The 22783-nt window shown below is 40.3% G+C and overlaps 1 protein-coding gene across 6 annotated transcripts in view; it reads left to right on the top strand.

The window, feature by feature from the left end:
- Nucleotides 1–464: 464 nt before the first annotated feature.
- Nucleotides 465–22783, top strand: part of mbnl3 (muscleblind-like splicing regulator 3) — a 40477-nt gene continuing 18158 nt past the window's right edge. For 2 of the 6 annotated variants that reach the window (XM_057348910.1, XM_057348906.1), the window contains exons 1-5: nt 469–851; nt 12096–13219; nt 20080–20244; nt 20341–20541; nt 20777–21010. In XM_057348910.1, coding sequence (XP_057204893.1) covers nt 13046–13219; nt 20080–20244; nt 20341–20541; nt 20777–21010 — 774 coding nt within the window. In that variant the 5' untranslated portion in view covers nt 469–851; nt 12096–13045. Of the gene's footprint in view, nt 852–12095; nt 13220–20079; nt 20245–20340; nt 20542–20776; nt 21011–22783 lie in introns of all 6 variants that reach the window. The other 4 variants (XM_057348909.1, XM_057348908.1, XM_057348905.1 and 1 more) reach the window with 3 other exon arrangements.

Here is a 22783-nt window from a genome sequence, read left to right as displayed (position 1 = left end):
ATCTCTTGTAATAAAAGAATCCAGAAAAAGTCAAGGTATTTTTTGAGTCCTTGAAAATCCTGTTTGCTATTATCTTTGTACAGCAGATGGAGCCAAAGTAACAGTTTCGTGCAACTAAAGTAAGTTAATACCAAATTTTCCTTTAGAAGTAGAAAATACAACCTTCACAATTTATACAAAATAAACATTCTTTAAATGTACAGAATAGATTATATAAAAATACACATTTTTTGTAATAAAACGCACATGACTCAGGATAACATTATAACGCTGCGTAAGTGCAAACATTATATTTACACTACAATGACATATCGCCATGTCTAAATATTTAGATTGGTGTCTGTCAGTAACTTTACATTGTTTCTTTAACGCATCAACGGTTAAATCATTTAAAATAATCCACCCTACACCCCTCAGGTAAAACGCATCTCCTATCCTCACACGACTCTCAGTTCGCTCAAAGGTTGAGTGGGAATCCCCCTAAAATGGAGGAACGCACGTAGTACCATCTACACTTTCGCTCTACTCCTCCCTTCCCTTCTGCCCTCCCTCGTTTTTACCTCGTCTCGTCTTCTGCCTAGCAGCAGCTAGCAACTTCGCTTCACGCTTACCCATCGCTCGCTTCGTCGAAACGCCCCGCGTCTGCTGGTCGAGCAGCAAGCCGCGCGTCGAAAGGTCTAGGCTAAACGCGGGAACTTTTGCACAGAGCCCCACCGGAGTGCGCGCCTCGCATCAGCCAGCGACTGTGACGTAGTTATCAAAAAATCTTTATTTCGCTTCGCTCTGCGTTTGATGTCAGCGAGCTTCGGTCGCGCGCGCAGGACTACTGAACAAACGGACTGTCTGCACAGGTGAGTCATCTCTACAAAGCGCTATATTCTTATATCTTTCGCACCAGTTACACGTACGTGGTCTTAAATCTGTTTACTGTAATTCATCGTTGGCTGTCACGACTCATGCGCGCCATGCGGGCTAACTGTACCAGGGCTATCAGACAGTTGCTTGCTTATGGGTCTCCATCTCTAACCTTGCTTTTGCGCACATGGCCTCTTTGAACAGTGACGCATAAGAAATTGATCTGTTTCGAATTTCTGATCATTTTTAGAAACCAAACCTTATTTTATATCATTGCACGAGCTGTCAGTTAGTGTGGGCTAATATAACGCAACTGGATGTCATGCATTCATTATCCACTCGCTGACAGCTGTTGAGCTTCCCGTCGATTCTGTGGTGCCTTGAAAACCGAGTTTGTAAACAGGGTGCTTCAGCTCTGCCTACATGTTACTTACATCTGTAAGGGTCTGTAATAGTCATGTGTATTGGACTGTATGTCTTGTTTTGATATTGTCTGTGTCTGGCATATAAAACTAGGAATGTTGTAATGCAGATATTTCACTTATGGCCAGAACTGGGTGCAGTCTCCACCATAAGGTGTTCACCAACGGTACAGGCAAAATTTGTCCTTGGGTTCTTGGAACCTGCAAGTTGTGTGTGTGTGTTTGGGGTGGAATCTGCAAGTTGTGTGTGTGTGTGTTTGGGGGATGTGGTTTTGTGTCTGTGTGTTGAAGTGAAATGTCCTTTGTTCTGATTACCTTTAACATCATCGGACATTTGCCAGCACTGTCATCACAGACCACTGTCCGTAGTCGAAGCTTAAATTGATTTTGTTGTCACAGACTGTGTTCTTGCATGTAAATGAATAGTTGCATGTTTTCCTGTCTACCAAATTTGTGGTAGTCCTTTGATGACCTTTATTGCATTGTCAGCCTAATCATATTATAGTTTCGCTTTATTTTTTTCCTATTTGGTTATAATTGCTAATAGGTATGTTATAATGTGTTGTAAGAAACTAGATGTCAGTACAGTTGTTCTTGAACCCGCCAGCTGTTACGTTGCATGTAAGACCTAATGTTAACATCTATCTTCTTGGTTTTTTATTTTGAACGTACGCTATATAACATGATATTCCCAGATTTTGCGTAGTGAATAGTATATTAAATATGGAAATCGATGAGTTCATATTTCTGTTTTCAAGTGAAAATGGGCTAGACGAGCCGTCATGGGGCGGGACCTGTAGCATTGGCGGCTGACATTTTGTTTGATTTCACACCTTGTGATGTGCTCTGTCAAAGGTCAGGTCAGAAGCGTCCTGCTGCTTTAGAGGGCTTGCGCTGGTCAATCGTCAGTAGCATGACTGCCCTTTGGTTATGTATGCGATTTAAAGGTCTTCAGGCACTTGACAAGTCATATATCTCGGTGGCAAATCCAGTGCGTACCCTTTAAGAAGCTTTCAGCCGTTGGCTCTGATTACCCCGCACTTCTTGATTGAAAAAATCCCTGATTTAAAATATATGTACACTTGAATTAGACCCACATAAGCTTCACGCAACGTTGAGACAGACGGCTGTTTGACGACAGGCTCCATTAGTTCGTAGCGCTCACGGAAAAACAAATAAGCTCAATCTTGGTGTGAGGTTAAACCAGGTGAAGACTTGTTGTTATGAGCTGCTGAAATGCCAGTTGTAATAACTAAAGTGAAATGTCTCAGATATGAGGAAGCAACCCTGACAGTCAAAGAGCCTTCTGGAACAGAGAAAACATGCACACACTGTTAAACCTTCACAGGCTCACATCCGCACTGTAGCATATTGCCGCATGTGCTGAAACTGCACCACAGGTTCAGACTCGCTTTGATTCGTCACCGACTGCGTGGACTTTGCTCTCGCCTGATTGCTTTTCATTCACCCTATAAAATTAATGATAAGAACGCAGAGCGAGGTTACTGTACTGTACACACAAAACGCATGTCCTCATTTCCCCTTTCTCCCTCTGCGGGGCCAAATATGGCCAGCCCAGCAGTCAGTGCCATATGTTTTGAAACGCCAATAAAATGTTGCGCTTGTTGCTGATATAGCAACCCCATTTACAAATTATTCAGCATGGAACAGCTACGTAATATTGATTTAGCCATCATATTTAGCTTGCTTGCAGTAAAGATCTGAATTTGCTAATTGATTCTACATAGGAACAAGATTGCTTGTGTGCTATTAATACGTCCACTGCCCTCCTTTTGCAAGTAGGTTATGACATGCTCAGATTGTATTACTCTCAAATGAGCTTTTAACCAGTATTTTGTGAGGTGCAATGTACTGTTTCTCTAAAGAGATATCATTTGAGTCATGTTTGCGCCAGTGCGAATTAGGATTTGGTTGTCAACATGGTAGTCAACATGAAATCAAAATGTACCCGGTTTACTAAAGGAACACTTCACCCAGAAATGTAAATTACTCACCCTCCTTAAGTTCTTCCGAATCTGTAGACATCTCTGTGTTCTGTTGAATGCAGAGGAAGATATGTTTTTGACAAACAGTTTTGACAAACACACCAAACAGTTTTTGGCCACCATTAACTGCATTGTAGGTAAAATGGCTTTATAAATTTCTTTGTTCTGTTGAACACGAAAGAAGATATTTTGAAGAATGTAGGGAAGCAAACATTTCTGGGGCACTATTGACTACCTTTGTAATTTTTCCTACTATGGTAGTCAATGGTGGCCAAGATCTGTTCGGTTACAAGCATTCTCCCAAATATCTTTCTCTGTGCTTAACAAAACATAGACATTTATACAGATTTGGAACAACTTGAGGGTGAGTGAATGACAGAATTTTCATTTTTGCGTGAACTGTCGCTTAAATGCGTATTGTGAGCAGTTTGTTATCCCAAAGAAACAAATAGTTCATCTCTATAGCGTTAAATATGAATTCATTTTTTAAAACGCCGCGTGGGATATTGGGTATAAAAGACAAATAACTTTTCAGGCATCACATTCAATCTGGCTCCATTCTGGTATGCAACGCACACTTTTAAAAATCCAGTTAATTCAATGCATAAACTTAATTCCACTGTGAATATTCCTGGTTTATTTAAAAATCACAATACACATTAAAAACGAATTGAGAACAGTAATTTTCATATATACTTAAATAGTTTTTTGATTGGTTGACATTCATATGTAATCACATGAATGTATTTGTCATGATTTGACACTTGCTCCTCACAGCTCTCTTGTTTCTCCAGTTTGTTGTTGCAATATTAGACTGAGCTGGGTGGAAGGTATAGAGACTTTGTAATGCCTGTTGTAGTGTGCCATGTTGCTAAGCCTGTGGTTTTAGAGTTCGTTTGTGCGCTCCAGAGCTCTGTATGTGTCTCTGTCCTCGGCTCTGAGTTTGTGAGTGAACTTAACCAGCTGCATGTTTTTATGAATGGAGGCAATTGGGCTGTAATAAGCTAAAAGGATTATATATACTTAACCTAATTATTTTTCCCTGTGGCTGGGGGCTTTTCTCCTCGACTTCACCGCTGCTAGTGCTGTCTCACCAGCTCCCTTCGTTTCTCTGCCGTGTTAAACCTCGTATGATTAACAGTACTGTCTATTTCTCTGTTTTTACTTGAATATACTGTTGTTCTGACTCAGGCGAACAAAAACGTAGTGTCTGTGTATTTTCACATTGCTTCCTTTTTTGGGGGGGAAATACAGTACACGTACGTATTAATATCGGTTACATTTGGGTCGTACTTCTGCATCAGATTCTCTGCACTGATCAGCCTTGTCCTTTAAATGTCATTCAGACTGTTCCCTGTAATGGCCGGACAGTGTCTCTATTCATGAGATTTGATCGAAAAAAGTATGTAACGTTCTAGGGCTGCACGAAATAGTGGAAAAATGCGACATGCGATAACTTGCTAAATAATGTTATGTATACAATTTGTGATGCAATAATACTTATGATATGTAAAACCAATTTAAATTGTAAACAAAGGTCCAGTGTGTAATTTTTTTGGAGGATCAGAAATGCAATATAATATACATAACTATGTCTTCAGAGGTCGATAAAGAGCTTAAGGGTTATGTTTGTATTACCTTAGAGCTATTTCTATCTACAGACACCGCGGGTTGCCTTGCATGGAATTCGCCATGTTGTTTCTACAGTAGCCCTAAACGGACAAACTGCTCTGCATTGTGTGTCATAAATATGTGATCTCCTTCGGCAAAGAAGTGAAAACGTGACGACATCTTAGACCCGTGTCAGCCACCGTAGTGCTTCGAAAGGGAGGGGTGGAGTGAGCTCTTGGTTGCAGTTCACAACCTCACCCCTAGATGCCGCTAAATGTCATACGCTTGACCTTTAAAATATCTTTCTGAAAGTTAAATAACCAGCATAAATGTTTTGTTTCATTGCAGTACAGTACGTAAATATGCAGTACATATGCACATCTACGATTTTTCAATGAGTGCTTTTACATGCACAAAATAAACAGATATCTATCAAAAATCAGCTTATAAAAGAAAACTGTTTTCACAGTGTTTACATGCATATCTTGCCAGGTTTCTCGCCTACAGTGACGTCACCATCTATAGTCTGTCTAGTAATTAAAAATGCTGTGGGAAATCGGTCAGAAGCTGTATTTTTATATCTCTTCTCATGTCTGCAGTACCTGCAATTGCAACAATAGTTTTTCATTTAGCTGTTTCTACATCAACTGCATGATTCGAGAGCGGACTTTTATGCGTTATTTTACTGATACTTCCATTTGGGACTTTTACTATGTGTGCTGTCAGACATGCACACATGAACAAAACTGAGAGAAAACCGGTAAATGCATTTGCATGCAGCGTGAAATCAGAGTAATGGGCAAAAAACTACCTCTGCCGAGCGGGTTTTGCTCACACCGTTTATGAACTTTCCCCGATAAATAAAACGGTTTTAAGCGTTTACATGACCTTACTTGTTATCAGCTTATGAAGTATAATCGGAGTAAGGCTGTGCATGTAAACAAAGATTGAAGCTCTTCTTAAGCAAGAAAAACAACTGACAGAAAGTCAAAGAGGCCTGTATCCTATAAATAAATATGATTGATTTAGATAAAGAACAAACCTGTTAAAACCTAACAGGCTGCACAGAACGATGGCATTTCTGAGAATCAGGCTGGATTTACTTTCATTTCTGCATCAGCTTTAGATCTTTATGGTTTTACTTCAGCAGCACAATATGTGTAAAGTTAATCTTTGAAACACATGCCGAGTCCAAAACAAAACAGGCGCTGTTGACCTTTGCTAAAAAGCATTGGAAAGGTCCGCTGTCGCCTGCTGTACTGTTTGCAGCGAGAAGTGCTGCAGTACATGCTGCAGCAGGCAGAATGCATGTGGGGTGTACTGTATGTGCTGTGTAAAGCTGCAGTGTGTGTTGGTCATGCTGGGTTTGCCTGCATGCGTCAGCTCTGTGGTATGAAGGTTATGTTGTGGTGCTCCAGCGCTGCAGTGCGTTGGAACAGCAGGCTCTTCTCTTTCCTGCCCTGACCTCTGCCAACTGACCCTCACACTCCCACTCCTGTCTCTGCGGATGAACGCGGAAGAGGCGGAAAACCAAATTCAATCAGGCGTCGGATTCTGCGTATGATTCCGATGTAGTTACTTCAGTTTCTTTTCCTGGGCTCGTTGGTGGTTAGTCTTTATTGTACAGTTGCCACCACATGCTATCTGAGTCGCAGACTCGCACTGTAATTATGTTTCAGTTCTGAAGGTTTTTTTTGTGTAGTCGTGATTCGAACGCTACGACGGTGGCAAATGGCACCGCGTTTTCACGTCGTCTCCCCTCCAGCATTTCAAGGTCAACTTTGGTTATGGTTATGATTATGACCATGGAAGTGCTGCATTGTTCTTTTTTTTTCGTTGACACATGAGCCATGTCATAAAGACGGTGAATTTCCATGGAAATAAAAACGTAAAGGCCCCATGGCCTTTGGTTTATTTACATAAGCAAAATGTTGCACTCCGGTGGGACCTGAAAAAAAGACACGTCTGCAGAATGCTGCTTCATGTAGCCATTAAATGTTTGTGGGCTATTAAGATTTTTCGTCCTGCAGTTTTTTTATATTGTAGTTGTTTTAATTGAATTCATGTCATAGTGTGTAACAAAACAGAATTGTGAGTCATGAATGATTGTTTTAAAACAGGTTTTCTGGAAAACTCCCCTACCTAACAGTGGTATCAATATGCTTCTGCATATTGAACTGACATTTCCAATTTAATGTTCCTTTAATTTTATGAAAATGCTTCACTCTTATGTAGATATTACAGGGGAAGACATACTAGAATAAAATGACAATAGATGTTAAATGAACGTTAAACATTGTTTACTATAGTAATCACTGTGATTATTACACCTAGAGCAGCTGTTGTCATATTGATCTGTAATCAATAATTCCAAGATCTAAGATTAGCTTGTTCAGTGGGTGTGTCTCGGATGCACAACAGACTCTGCAAGTCACTTTTTTGGGTTTTCTGCTTACAAATGTATATGTCATATACCATTTATTAGCATCTAATTAAAAAAGAATATCATTGTCTACCTCTCACAGACAGACATATTGTAGATGTTATTCTGTTTCTGTGGTCTTAAAACTACAATCGAGTGAAAGATATTTGCTTCTCAAACACACTTCTATACAGTCAAGTCATCGTCTTTGTCTTTGAGTTTTGTGTATGAACATACTATGCACTGAATGCTTAAAGGACACCACAGGTGCAGTGTGTGTACTGTATATGTGTACAGCTCGGTGACCTTGCGGAGACAATACACTCGCCTACTCCACACTTCTGATATTTACAGCCTACTTTGTATATCTCCGTCAGCAACACCCAAACACACACTCACACGTATGGTGTGTTCTACTGTATATTCCCACCCAGCCATCTTTCTGCTGTAAAACATTGAAGTAAAGTAACTACACACAACCATTGCTTATACTTACCCAAATAACTATTGTACTACATATGCTGATTATGTAATTAATATTGAACACACGGTTGTTTTTGTACTTGTCTTTGGATTGTTAATTAATTAGTTGTGAAATTCTTTGGGATTGTTCAACTGTATAGTTGTTGACCTTAGTCCATGGCATCGTATCGGTGCTGCTTCTCGTGACACATTAGTGTATTTGTGGCATCTTGCAATCGGTAAATGCTGAGAAAAGCCCTTGAAAGGTATTATTTTTTATTAAGGACATTGAGCATTTTATTATAGGTTGTACTTTCTACAAATAAAGCTCAAAATGGCTAAAAATGTGAAGAAATTGTTATGTAAAAGTATTTTTGATTTAGTAATGATGATATACCTGATTGTGTCGAGCTGTTTTATTTTCCATTTGTTTATATACAGTACTAAGTTTTATATTTGAGTTTGTTTTTTGCAACCCTGTTGTCAGACTATAGGACTTCTTTTAAATTGAATTTGTAAAACCCTTGTATTCTGTATAAATCATAAATATTGAACATAAATGTCTTTTTTAGCTAGCTAGCTGGTTTGTCTTTCCCATAAATGAAAGAAATGTAATGATAAATTTAAAGGGATAGTTCACCCAAACATTCTGTCATCATTTACTCACCCTCTTGTCATTTAAAACCTCTATGACTTTCTTTCTGCCGCAGAACACAAAAGATTTTGAAAAAAGTCGGTAACCGAACAACGGCAGTATGTATTCACTTCTATTGTATAGACACAAAATCAATGCTAGTGAATGGGTACTTCCGTTGTTTGGTTACCAACATTCTTCAAAATATCTTTTATTCAGAAGAAAGAACATCATGACATGACAAGAGGGTAAGGAAATGATGACAGAATTTTCATTGTTGGGTGAACTGTCCCTTTAAAGTCCCAGTGAAATTAAAAATTATAATGTTTTTTTTTCATGAAAATATTGCAGCGTTTATTGTAAATAGTTTATCAATGTGGGTCATTCACTTTTAAAAAATCGTGTGCCCTCATAATTGTTAGTTAAATTCTGAAAATGCACTTCTGTCCTGTAATGACTATCCATTTTAGATGACGTATGTTAGACGGCTTGGGCAGAGCATCCGTTAACTCCTCCCCTTTAACTGTCAGTCTGCTGGCAGTTCCATTTTAAAATGCAACGGCTGTTTTTATACAAACAATCAAATTGCAGAGAAATACGAAAGCCACGTCCACTATTTTTCTCATTCAAAATTCCATTTCACTCCGAAATGCATCAAAATGCAGAAGTAAAAATGATCGCAACTTCCAGTTCACAGGGACTTTAAGCTACTTATTTGTTTTAACTCAACTCAACTTTATTTACATAGCGCTTTTAACAATTTTCATTGTTACAAAGCAGCTGTACATGAGACATATTGACTATAATTAAAACAATTAAAGTTGTACCTGTAAAAACAAGAAAAAGGTGAAAACAAAGAAGACAGACATACCCATATACAAAACACTCCACACACACAATATGCACACGCACTAACACACATACAAACAGACACACACGCACGACGCGCACGTACACAGACAAGTACGCGCACACACAAAGACACGCACACACGCACGCACAGTGAGAGCACACATTTAAGATAAAGGAGAGAGAAGCACAGGTCAAATATAACAGACTATAAATTCCTATATGCAATATTAATTAAGTAAAACTTTAAAATTCTAAGTTTTATATTGTCGGCAGAGTTTTACTTCGCCTTGGAACTTTTCTTTAAGCCTGTTTTGATTTGCTTTACTGTTTTACTTTTTGTTCTGCAATAAAAGTTTGTCGGCAGTCAACCATTGTTCAAATCCATTCTACTAGATTAAACGATATACTAGGGATGTAACGATTCACCGTGAGCCGGTTGAAAATCGGTTATAATGTGTGACGATTCAAATCAGTTGAGGTGTGAACTGAATCGCAATACATTTTTTGAACAGCAGGGGCCGCTATTTTCACTGCAAATCTAAACGTGGACATGCTGATATTTCTTAAATGCAAAAAAATTAGTTTGTTTATATTAAAGAGACTTTTTCTATTATTAATTTGCTATAAAATGGCAGTTTAGTTTTGTTATTTGAAATAAAACATTATTTTATTATACAAAGAAACGTGAAGCATTTAAGAAATAATGCAAGGGAAGTTGTTCATTTCTAATTTGTTTCAACTCATTTTGTAAAAATAAATCGTGAGTAAATCGTGAATAAATCGCATCGTGAGATCAGAATCGTGACTCACATCGCATCGTGAGCTGAGTGAATCGTTACATCCCTACGATATACCTTTCTTTCAGCGTAATACGCTTTTTTAGCTCTCCAGGGAAGACAGTTTGTGATAACTAGGCCAGACGTACACCAACTAGCCAGGCCATGTTTTGTCAATCTGCTTTGCATTAATAATTGACTTAATCACGTTGTGAAATCAGTTTGGGACATCTATTTATAACTGGTCTCATTGTCTCAGGGATGACTGTGATCATTAGCGCTACAAGCCGTGTAGATAAAATCATCCGAGTTGGGAAATGATGTTGATTGTCATTATGAAAAGGATTAGCGATTGTTCAAAGAGTGATGCTTGTACTACATATTAACGGCGTCTGTGTGGGGATGCGACGGCTTACGTCACAATAGCATGTTCCCTTCACGGATCACCTCTCTGTTCACCTGCTCACTTATAAATGAGATAATTGGCCTTTTGAAGATGGCGTGGAGTGCGTGTGCAGTGGAGGCAGGTGTGGTTGAGGTGCCACGCCGCTCCGAGACAGAGCTGTGCTAACTTCAGCCCTGACGAACGGCTCAATGCAGGTCCGTGCTCCCTGCGGGGAAATCTTCATCGATCTAACTGTAGGGCAGATATTGGGGGAGGGAGTGTACATTAGACTGTAAAACCTATTTCTCCTTTGCGTTACGTTGCATTTAGTGCCTTTGTTCTTGTGTCTGGAGGTGGGTGTTATTAATTCAATTTCCACCCCCCTCTCATTTTCTCTCCTCATCTCCCTCACCGCATTGCTATCCTTCTGGACTGTCTGCGCACACACGCACACACACTCGCCTGCGACGTCTGTGTCTGTCGCTGTAAGAGACATGGACAGATAATATCTGCTCTAACCTGTAATCCGCTTACTGTCTGCTTATTCACCTTGCCTTTTATCTGTTTTTGTTTTGTCGATTCATCCGTTTACCCACACGTCCCTCAGTTACACATCACTTGAAGTGTGCTTGGTCATCACGCCGTCGATTATCCCTCACTGTTACATCTCTTTCTCAGGGGACTGCATATCAAGACCCACCCAAGATGCAAGCTCACATTTTCCTGTGATGCTGCTGCCCCCGTCTTTCTCCCTTTACATCTTTACAAACTAAACCTCACCTTTCTGTATAATATAATATATAATATTATGAATTTGATAACAAAAACATTTATTTTGTTTTCCTTTACCTCATTCACCTCATTCTTTGTACATGCGTGCGCAAGTTTGCAGGTTATCTCTCCTGATAACGCTTCAGGAAGCAGAGAAACAACCATGCTTCACTCTCCTCAGCCAAGGAGCAATGCAATGACAAAGAGGGTTGGGAAAAAAGTGATCAATATATTTCCGCCCTCCCGATTGGCCGATCCGCCTTGCCTGGTTGCAACGCAGCGGCTGATTGGCTGTTGCAGTGTTCCGTGCTCAGCAGCTGCAGCTATGGGGATTTGTCCTTCCTCTGGTCTGCTTTACTTCCTTTCTCTCTCACAAAAAGCCACGTTCATATTCAGCACACTGACAGCGTTGTTTGCGCGTAGTTTGCGACCCCCACGTCAAATGCTGTTTTGTTTTGCACTTACTGTTGTTGCTTCAATATGCCAGAGAGTCGTAAAGTGACGTTGCCATCCCGTCTCCCATGTGCTCGCTCTCTTTTTTCCTCTCTCCTCCCACTTTTTGTCTCCCTCCCTCTATCTCTTAATCAAGACACAGCCTGCCCTTTCCTTTGCATTGCTGCCTGCCGCCCGTCTGCACTCCTCCTTTATCTCTCTTGCGCTCTCACACTTGCGCTTTCTGCCATGCGCTTTCAAGCTCGCTCTGTTTGTCTCTCACCTCCGTATTCCCCAGTTACAGGTTTGCAACAAACAGCTGAGACATTTTATTTGTTATTTAGTGTGACTTTTTATTTTCTACTTTGTGTTTTATGAAGTAATGCTAATGTTGTGCAATATTCAGCCGTGCTTCTATGGAACGAGTACTAAATTTTTCGCCTGTGTTTTTGTGTGTTTTTGGAAAGACAGGTTTTTCTGCGGCTAGAAGACTCGTGGAAGTGTGCGAGAACCCCCACAAAGCGGTGCGATGAGAGAGGACGCAGGAAGAGCAGGAGGAATGAGGAAACGGTTCAAGTGAACGACGACTTGCATCACCACAAAGTGCCTCATCTGGACGGTGCAGCAGTTCGCGTCTGTCTCCGCACTCCCATCCCGGATGGTCTACGCTTCGGATCGCTCTCATCCCCGCTGACTTGAGAGTGTGTGTGTGTGTGTGTGTGTGCGCGTTTGGCCTTGGCTCGGGCTATATTTCACCCTGACAGTCAATCAGCCCATTTCTCTGTTCCTGGAGTCCAACTTTGCATGCTTTCCATTTCACCTTTTAATACAAGGACACCAGTCGATTAGTTTCCTCTTTTGAATCAGCTGTCTTTAGGCATCCCGTTCTGTTGGGTCTCCATCCTCGCAAGACATGAGAGCATCTTCAGAGACTGTTGCGACAACAGCCACAGGATACAGGTATTTGGATGCCTCAAATTAGAGAAGGGTTTCTGTCAATGCAAGAGGGCTATATAAAACCCACAGCTCCGAAGGGGCCAGCGTAGACAGCGTGGCGACCACTGCAAAGTGCCGTTCTGTACTGCTTTTAGTTTTCCTGGACAACAGCCGAAGATGCACCACAGCATGTCACAGTGACCTACCCCACCTCAGCTCTCCGATATCTCTCACTCCATACTCACTGCACGTATACTTGACTTTAAACTGATCTTACGTTCTCTTCGTAATTCCCCACGGCTGATCAACAGACTATGCCCCCTTTTTGTCCCTGAGAGAGTTAGCTTACTTCAGGACAGGTAGTCTAAGGATCGCCCCCCTCCCTCCTCCTCAGTGTGCTCAGTTTTTGCCTTTGTGCTTTATCACGCCTGGCTGCCCCACCCCAGCCCTCCACTCACCCGCCACTCACCGAGGGACCGCCATGGCCGTCAATGTGACCATGGGCCGCGACACCAAGTGGCTGACGCTGGAGGTGTGCAGAGAGTTTCAGCGGGGGGCCTGCTCGCGGTCGGACACCGAGTGCAAGTTTGCTCACCCTTCTCGCACCTGCCACGTGGAGAACGGCCGCGTCATCGCCTGTTTCGACTCACTCAAGGTAATTCAGACGCAGCTTCGCACACACATGCACTATTTCAGAATGTCAAACGTTAACCATTAATACGTTATTAGAATGTGATTTATTTAAAGATTTGATTACACTCGCATAAACTTTAACACCTCAGGTTATTTTGCTGAGTAGTGATCTCTTGAATGCTGATGCCCTGAAATGAGCCTTTGGCTGTATGTTTGTCTCAGCATAAACTCTGCAGCCTGTGGTCATGGCTTGATCAATTGCAAATAAAAAGTAATTTGGTGGTACCTTGTGTTGAAATAGTATGGTACTACAAATAATTCCTTGCTTTTACTATGGTACATGTTTAAACTATGCTGTTACCACGGTATATGCACAAACAGTATGGTAACAACATATTGTACTTTGTGTGTAATTGTTTTGGAGAATCTATTGACAGAAATGCAATATAATAGACATTACTATGTCTTCAGAGGTGTATAAAGACCTGTTGTTTCTACGGTAGCCCTAAACAGACAAACTGCTCTACAGAGTGCATTTCGTAAATTACATTATCTCTTTCCGCAATGAAATGAAAACGTGACGACATCTTAGCACTACGGTGGCACAGCACTTCGAAAGGGAGGGGTGGACTGAGCCATTGGATACAATTCGCAACCTCACTGCTAGATGCCGCTAAATTTCATACACTGGACCTTAAATGGGTTTATGAGTCATGGATTTCTTTACATGACTCATAGAGACTCCATTCTAAAATTCACAAAATTGTTGTAAAATTTGGCAAAATTGTCTTCTAAAATTTGAAGTCTCTGAAAACAGAGACAGAAATAAAATATTGATGACTCATCTTGCACAAACTAATTTTATCCAATAATACTGTGTCTTGTCTTAATGTCCCTCCCCAATTCCTCTTACTTCTGAGTCTGACTATTACACCATGTTCATGACTCTGACAAACACTAAAGTCTATTGGCTATTTAAAGAGACTTTGACATGTCCCAGTTCAGTCTTGTTTCAATAGGGAAAATGTCATCACAGAAAGAAAACTGCATTCTAGAAATATCAATAAGAGGTCAATGCAGTGTTCTACACATAAACAGAATTTTCTCACTATTTGTAGACGAGAAGCTCAAATGTTTGCTTTATGTTTTCTTCTGATATGTCGGTAAACAGCTCCAAGCGCTCTAAACCTGTAGGTCATTCATGACTCGAAATACCCACCGCTCTGAGCATTGTGCTGTGATCACAACAAATGTGTTTGCTTGTGTACGTCTCTGTATATGTGTTAATGTGTAGCAAAGCCTCAAACAAGGCCCTCTCTGTCCGAGTGCAGCAGCTGTCTCTTTTATTGAGCTAGAATGTATTATTTGGTAATTTTTTGGCTCTGTGCAGCATGTGTGTGGGGGAGATCAGGAGGAGTGAGAGAATCTAGACGAGGCCTAGCAACAATGTCGGACGCATACAGTTGTCCACTGAATACTGTTACAGTTGTCAGCTGGGACCCGTGTACATCCAATTGTTTAATATTTATGATATCAGAAGAGAAAGGCCACCACTGTCTTAAAACTCAGGGTCAGATAGCTGTTATGACTGAGAGGGAGGGAAAGAAAAGCTAGATAAAAAAATGAGAGAAAGATGGAGGTCACAGTACTTTCCCTCTTACAGTTTTCTCCTTTTTGATGTGTGTGTGTATGTGTTTTTAATAGTCCATGGCTAGGCAAGTATCATGGAAATTTAAGGCTTGGGATTTGAGCAAACCCCTATTTCTTGAGTAACATGTACGTTGTCTAAATAAAATGTATATAATCAATATAGGATACGTTTTTTTTGTCAAAAAGGCGTGCTTATATTATCGGGTGCTTTTATTTTTATATTTTATAAAAATATGAAATGTATACACATAATATATATGTATCATCCATATATCTGAATTATGAATGATGATAAAAGGGCAAACAACTGTTGGAATTGTGTAAAATTGTGTTTTTTTAAATAGCTTATTATTATTATTTATCTCTAGACCCAATCTCATCCCCCTCCACCCTCCATTGCTCTCTCTCCTCTACGCCTTCATTTCTCTGCTAATTTATCGACATCCCCTAATGGTTGCTACTGTGTCCTTCTTTCTGCCTTCTACCCCTGATGCACAAGGTTTTGCTTTTTATTCATCGACCATTAATCCTATTTGGTTTAGCTTGAAAACCTATTAGAGACACATAAATTACTCATTCAGTTAGTCTGTGTAAATGTAATGCAGGTATTGATATAGCGCTGGTGCTGGCAAAGTCTTTTGTCAAAAACTAAATGAGCAAGTATTTAAACTGTCATTGGCTACATCTTATTCACATGAGATAAAACGTATTTTTAGAAAATGGAACAAATAAATGGAGTCTTTTTTCCGGGAAGTACTGTAAATTGAATGGGAAGATAGCGTAAAAAACAAGGTTTTCTATACAAAAAATTGAACTGTAGACATTGAAATAGTCAAGAAATACCACATCCTGATATACTGTGTGACTTTTGGCAATATGTGATGGTCAGCCAATCATAAAATAAATTATGTACATACAAAATTCACAACATATAATTTCCAGGAGTGACATAAAGTCATCCAACAAAAATGTGAAAGACTGACAGCATGACAAGACAAAAATTATTGAACTTTTAATAAATACCTGTACTGTTTTATTGTTTAAAATAAATTATGAACTTGTTTTCTTTGCAGTATTTGAGGTCTGGAAAATTACAGAGCATCTTTTCTGTTATTTTGACCTGTTTCTGCAGTTTTCATTTTCTGTAAATATAAACAATATTTTTATTTGAAATTTGGGAGAAATATTGTTAGTAGTTCACAGAATGAAACAAAATGATCATTTTACCTTAACACACACCTGTAAATAGTAAATTCAGGAAAAACTCAAAATAATTTTGAAATGGTCTTTTAATTTGTTACACGGCTATATAATGGAATACAATGTAGAATAGAATAGGTATCGTAGGCAAACAAACCATTTAATTCTGAGTGTGAAGGAAGAAAATTGAGTTGAAGAATGGTTGTGTAAAGTTAAATTATAGCATTTTAGGCACATGACACATTGGCTAAGATTACCGGTTGATTTTCTTGTCATTACTGGTAAGCCTGTAGACTCCAATCTATAATTAAATGTCTCCGATCTCCCTGATCTGGTTGATTTTATTTGAGAAAAATACAATACTCCTAAAAGACCTCTTTAAGAATATGCATTTTGACAAAGGAAGATCACTATTATGTAAACCATTAGGGCAGAGATTTTATCAGAGAGTATTGTGGTTTGAAAAGCTATTCAGTCTGCTTTCTTCATTTGTACATTCTCTCTTTTGTTCTTCATCCCTCTCCCTCTCTCCCTCCGTCCAATCATTAGTGAGGAGACAGTATGAGGCAAAACTTACTCCCGGTTGCCGGGTGTGTTACCATGACTACGCTGAGGAGATCCCTGACCTAGTCCATCCTACATGACATGACTTACAGCTTTTCATTTCTTCCTCTTTTTCTGCTCGTTGGGACTCTGATCCCCCAGCGCGGTTCTCTGTGTTTTTACATCGTGCTTTCTGTATCCCAGTGTACTGTTTGAACGAGCGCTCTGTTCTCTGTGTCTTCCAGAATGTAAGGCTTGCTTCTCATGTGTGCTTTGGCAGGTTCACCTGTCTGCTCCTCTGAGATGGTCTGCTCATTACCCACACACTCCCACAACACCGCTGATGCAATTGCTCTCAGTGTCGGCGTGCGAGAGAAATGTACAAGTGTCAAGGCACACAATTTACAGTGTTGAGCACAGCTGTGTAGGTCCTTGTGTGGGTCTTGTTTTTATTTTTTACTGTCACAAGTGTGTTCTTAAAGTGATATTTCAAAGAAATTACAATATTTTCCTCATTTGCTTACCCTAACGTCTTCCCTAACCTGTATGACTTGTTTTTCTTCTGCGGTACAACAACATTGGCCCCATTGACTTCCATTGTACGGACACAAAACCACAGACATTTCTCAATATATCTTCTTTTGTGTTTTAAACAACATAAGGGTGTATAAATGAAGATTTATTTTTTATTTTTAGGTGAACGATCTCTGTTAATACATTGTATTTAATGTGCAGTGGTTGCTGTGATGAATTTTATTTCGGATAAACCTACCCCAAGGTGGCAAGAAAATGAAAATTGTTGGTTGGATTTGTCAGACTCTTCCTGTTTATGTCGGTAGATCCAAAATAAGTTGTTTTGTGGATCAGACCTCACGCCAGTTAGTCAGAGGTCTGGTTATGTGAGGTTGGCCTCAGATAGATCTGAGCGTGTGGGTGTTTCATTGAATGGTGCAACAGTGGGACGGTGTAACATCTCCAAGTCCTCAACATCACTGCACCCATCCATCACGCTGTTCCTGAACGCTGACACTTCAGACACCCACTTTCATTTCCATTAAGTGCACCTCGTCACACTGGCCAGCAAAGAGACACCCCCACGTTCTCTCACTTCAAATTTGGTTAAGACTTCATCACTGTTAAAAGCCGGCCGGAGGCTGCTGCTGAGGACAGAAGTGTTTTAATTGCTGTAGCTGGTGGACAGTTACACATCTCGTTTAGATGGCGTGACCTTTAACGTTCCAGCAGAACGGTTAGCGTTCCACAGATCCCATTTGGATCCGTCATTCCACAAATTCCATGCATTCCAGTTCCATCATGGTTCAGATTTCTTCATGTTGAAACCCTGTGTTTCATGTTAAGCAGCTCAGCTTGGTTTGGAAGCTTAACACCTCATTAGAAGCTGTGATGGCATGAATAAGTAAGAAAACACTCTTGTCCAAGGATGTTTTTACAGGTTTTTGAAGCAATTCAAGTTATTATTGCCTATGCATGCGTACTGACAGAGCATGTCATCTTTAAGAGCAGTAAGATGGGTTTTATCCCCGTCTCCTTCAAAGATCTGAATGCATTAAAGATGCGTCATACCCTGTTTTTTGTAAGCAGTTGAAGTCTGTATGTTGCAAGTTTTTTTTAAGGAACTGAATTTGTGTCAGTTACACTGTCTTTTAAGTCAACATAAAATCCTTTGGGTTTTTTTACTGGAATAATGCTTAACAGCATTAACCACTTGGTACTAGTGGTGTCACAATACACCAGAGTTGTCAATAACCGATATTGATATTAAAACCACAATAATTGATATAGTAAAATTGTAAATAATTCAGCACCTGTTTATAGAGTAGCTCAGAGATGACATATTTTTGTATGCAAACCCCAGAAGCGAGTTAGCATTTTAGGACCCAAAGTCTATGGGTTTTTTGAACGGATTTTTGGTAAATCACCTGAAGTAAGGTCTGTGGTTAACAAAACCTCTAAATATTTTCACGTTTTAATCTATGACATAAAACACGCCAGTTACAACCCGCTTGTGATTTTAAAATCTTTATTGTGTCTTTAAAATGGCGGTTGCTAACAGGTTGCTAAAAGCAACTACATCCTTTGGCGGGGACGTTAGATGCACATAAATCTCTAAATAATGTAACATGGGCACAAATCTCTAAAAACATTGTTTGGGGTTCATTTACGGAGGAATTACTTAGCAGAGAACAGGTTTTTAATAAAGTTTCGGAGGCTTGGTGGTGGTGACGTTGATAGCAAGCGACCATAGGGTCTGTTTATAGCCTTGTGTTAGCTTTTTACTTCTGCCGATTGTATTTAGGCTTCAAAAATAGATTGCCTTGATAGACAAATCATGTAAACATCATGAACATTTGTTAATCAAAGATCTTAGTTTTTGCAATCTTCCAAAAGTCTATGGAAAAAATGCATAGGCTTACGGTTAAGGGAACCAGCGCGGCGCTAACTTCCGGGTTGGCCTACAAAGATACGTAATCTCTGAGGTACTCCATAGAGCCACAATGGTTACAAACTCTCTGTCTCCCTGCTTTCATATATTAAAAGTAATTCATTAACCAACAAGCGAAAATAAAAACAAACTAAATTAAAGATTAATTTAATTAGCATCAGTTTAAACACTTTTTAAATAGATATCGAGGTTATATCGTTTTTGCGAATTCGTTTGGACACGATAATCGTGTCATGGAAATCTGGTATCATGACAACTTGGTATCAAAAATGCTTCTTCCATTTCTTTTTTCTTTAGAGATATGAAAGAACTTTGATTTAAAGGCAATGAATTCCAATCCCATGATGCATTGATGGAATTAAACGTGACTGCAGTAGTGTGTAACTGTAGGAATGAGGGAGCTTAATCTTTCCCAACAGGGTTATTATGGTGTCTTTCGCATTGCAGAACTAATGACGTTACCTTGAAGGTTCATTGAGTTTGTTTCGCTGCTAATCGACCTCGCTCGAGATCATTAGGTGTGTCTGTTTAACCGTGTCTGTTGCTCAGACAGCTGGATGATGAGCATCATGGTATATGTCTGACCCATATGTAGTGTGAACGTGTTAAACTCTATGAAAAGCCAGACGCTGTACAGACGGGCAGATTGTAGATGCAGAAAGCCAAACACACAGAACTGTCACTTTCAATTCATTTGGAAGTAGTGAAAATGTTTCGGTTGGTCCCTAAGCACTGTCATTTCTTTAGCCCACATAGAGCCGTTTCCTCTAAACTCAGACCTTTGTAAAAACATTTCTGCCGCTCTTGAGATTTTGCTGTTTTTTTATTTAATACGTTTTTGGATCTTTCCATTGTTGTGGAAAGCTAAAATCGGCACAGTCAAATATCCAGGGATTTCCATTTAATTTATCCTCTCAATCGCGTAACCCTTATCTTCCTGTCACATATCTCCGATCATTTACGAGCCGAGATTCATTGCGTTTTATATCTCTGTCTTTCTGTGTCTCCCTCTTCAACCCAACTAGGGACGCTGTACACGTGATAACTGCAAGTACCTGCATCCCCCACCTCATCTGAAGACCCAGCTGGAGATAAACGGCAGGAACAACCTAATCCAGCAGAAGACCGCCGCCGCCATGCTGGCCCAGCAGATGCAGTTTATGTTGCCTGGAGCTCAGCTGCAGCCCATAGTAAGATCACTTATTTTAGTAACCAATAACATTTGAATCATCGCTGTGTCTGTTGGCTTTATGATCCGATATTGCTCTTCTGTCTCTTTCATCCAGACCTCTTTCCCAGTAACACCGTCATTGGCCAACAGTCCGAGCATGGCTTTCAGCCCGTACCTGAGTCACATGAGCCCGGGCATCAGCCTCATGCCCGAACTTCTGCCCAGTGCCCCCGTGCTGGTCCCGGGGAGCCCCACCGGCATCGCCATGGGCAACGGAAACTCAACGCAGAAACATGTTCGCACAGACAAGCTTGAGGTGTTAAACGCAGTGAAAATCTCTTGATCTTGATATTAATGGTTGTTGTTAGGGGAAAATATTACTTTTGTTATTGGTAGAGTGTTGGGGTCTCTGTTTATGTCCAGTCTTAAAATATGTGTCGTAAAAGAAAAAAGAAAACTGCCTGACTAATATTTAAAGTATTTATTATTTTGGCTAATCACTGCAATTTTAATCTTACTGTAGTTACAAACATCTTCCGTCCTCTTCCCAGGTGTGTCGAGAATTCCAGCGAGGAAACTGCACACGGGGGGAGAATGACTGTCGCTACGCCCACCCAATGGAAGCCGCCATGGTGGACGGCAGCGAGAACTCTGTCATTGTTTGCATGGATTACATCAAGGGCCGCTGCACTCGCGACAAATGCAAGTACTTTCATCCCCCGGCTCACTTGCAGGCCCGGATAAAGGCGGCACAGCACCAGGCAAGCCAGAACGCTGCTGCCATGGTGAGTCACTCAGAGGTCCCATTACAATGACATCACAAGCCCTAATTCTCCCATTATAACAAACGTATTATAGTGTGACACGCATTATCTCTACGACCCACCTTTCTGTGTGTCCCAGTACTGAAGGTGATGTACTTGTTTTGTATGAAACCATAAAGAGTGGGGCAAGACATCATCTTACAGACATTCTTAGCGGTGGTGCTTTAGTTTAGTTTAATGCTGATAGCAAGTTGTGCTCCAGGAGCTTTGGAGCTTAGGTGGAGGAAGAAAGATCCCCCTGACCGCATTACTAATGCTAGGTAGCACGTTTTGTTTGCTTGCTTTTGACAATGACTAGAGAAGGTCACTCACTGTCTAGGACCACGGTTGTTTTTGAGAAAGTTAACTTTAACGCAAGGAACCTGGCCGACCTGTACACGCTCACTCAATGGATCCAGGGACGAACTGACAGGATTACCTCCAGTTAAGTGGCCTGACATCTACACCTACCAGACAGAGAAACCAAGCGTGTACAGTAAAGATAAACTGAGAGCGTATACATCTATAGATGCCTGCATGTACTAACAGTGGCAAACGTTAGCAAATGCATTTACTTGAACACAAACCTGACACATAACATGAGCCTTCTCACTGTTCCCTCTCCCTTTATACTAATGCACTTGTGACAACTAAAGAAAATGAGATGACAAACAGTTTCCTTTATGTTTAGTTTCTGGCCGATAGTTAACTGCTAGTTGTATAACTAACAAAGTTAGCTAGCATACCCTAATGCGTTCAAAAGTTAACGCTACGTGAAAAATAACCGTGTTCCCCAGTTACTGATTAGGTGGGCATATGAGATATTTTTAGACACATACCCAAATCATTATCCACACCAACAAAAGACAGTATTTTTGATTATTTATTATGATTAATACATTTGATTATTGTTTCTGTTAAGTCCGCTCGTTTTATTGTGTTTAACTACAGCTGTCGTCAGTGTTTTTGTCTGGCAATGACAGCAGGTAACGTTATGTGTTAAAATATCAAATTGGAGACTGTATTCTGTCAATTGAGGCACTACACAACACAATAAGAAGATATTTTAAACTCCTTATGTAGCCGAATCTGTGCTGGTTTGTATTGGCCGCCTCCAGCTTTCGCTTTGTTTTGCCTCCAGCTAATGCCGTGACGTAAGCGTGACGTCGACGCAAAAGGGGTCTATAATGATGTCTTCTCCAAGTTACTGTCTCACTGTTCACCACCACACATAATAGATATTAACAAGATGCCCCAATGCCTTTACTATGAATGGGGGGAAATCCTCTAATCAAGGAAGTCCCGCCTTCCAGCATAAAGAGGGATTCGACACTCCATGATTCTCTGGGGAGGGGCTCTGTACGGTCTGGCACTTGCCAAACTGTGCGCATGTGCATTAGCTAAAGCGACCTTGAAAAAATGTGTTTTGGCACAATTTGAGCTTAAACAAAATTTATGGTACTGCTACTCTTTTATTTATTGAAGTGTTGATCAGAAATATGTGATTTAATTGTTGTCTTTAGCCAGCTTTTTTAGAGATATCTGTCTTGTGTGACTAAAATAGCTGCCCGGAGGTGTTGTAAACATTGCCACCGAGTATGCCGACTTCCCTAAAGGGACTTTGGCGTCACACATAGCTGATTGTTTTTTATTTTGCATAGCAGTATTCTGTTACTGTTTGCATGCCATGGACTGTTTTTCTAATAGAACTAGTTTAAAAAAGAAAAATTATTAAATATCACTTGACCATGTGCC

The sequence above is a fragment of the Triplophysa rosa genome, linkage group LG13, assembly GCF_024868665.1.
Source record: "Triplophysa rosa linkage group LG13, Trosa_1v2, whole genome shotgun sequence".
Classification (NCBI taxonomy): domain Eukaryota; kingdom Metazoa; phylum Chordata; class Actinopteri; order Cypriniformes; family Nemacheilidae; genus Triplophysa; species Triplophysa rosa.
This window is presented reverse-complemented; position numbering and strand designations above follow the sequence as displayed.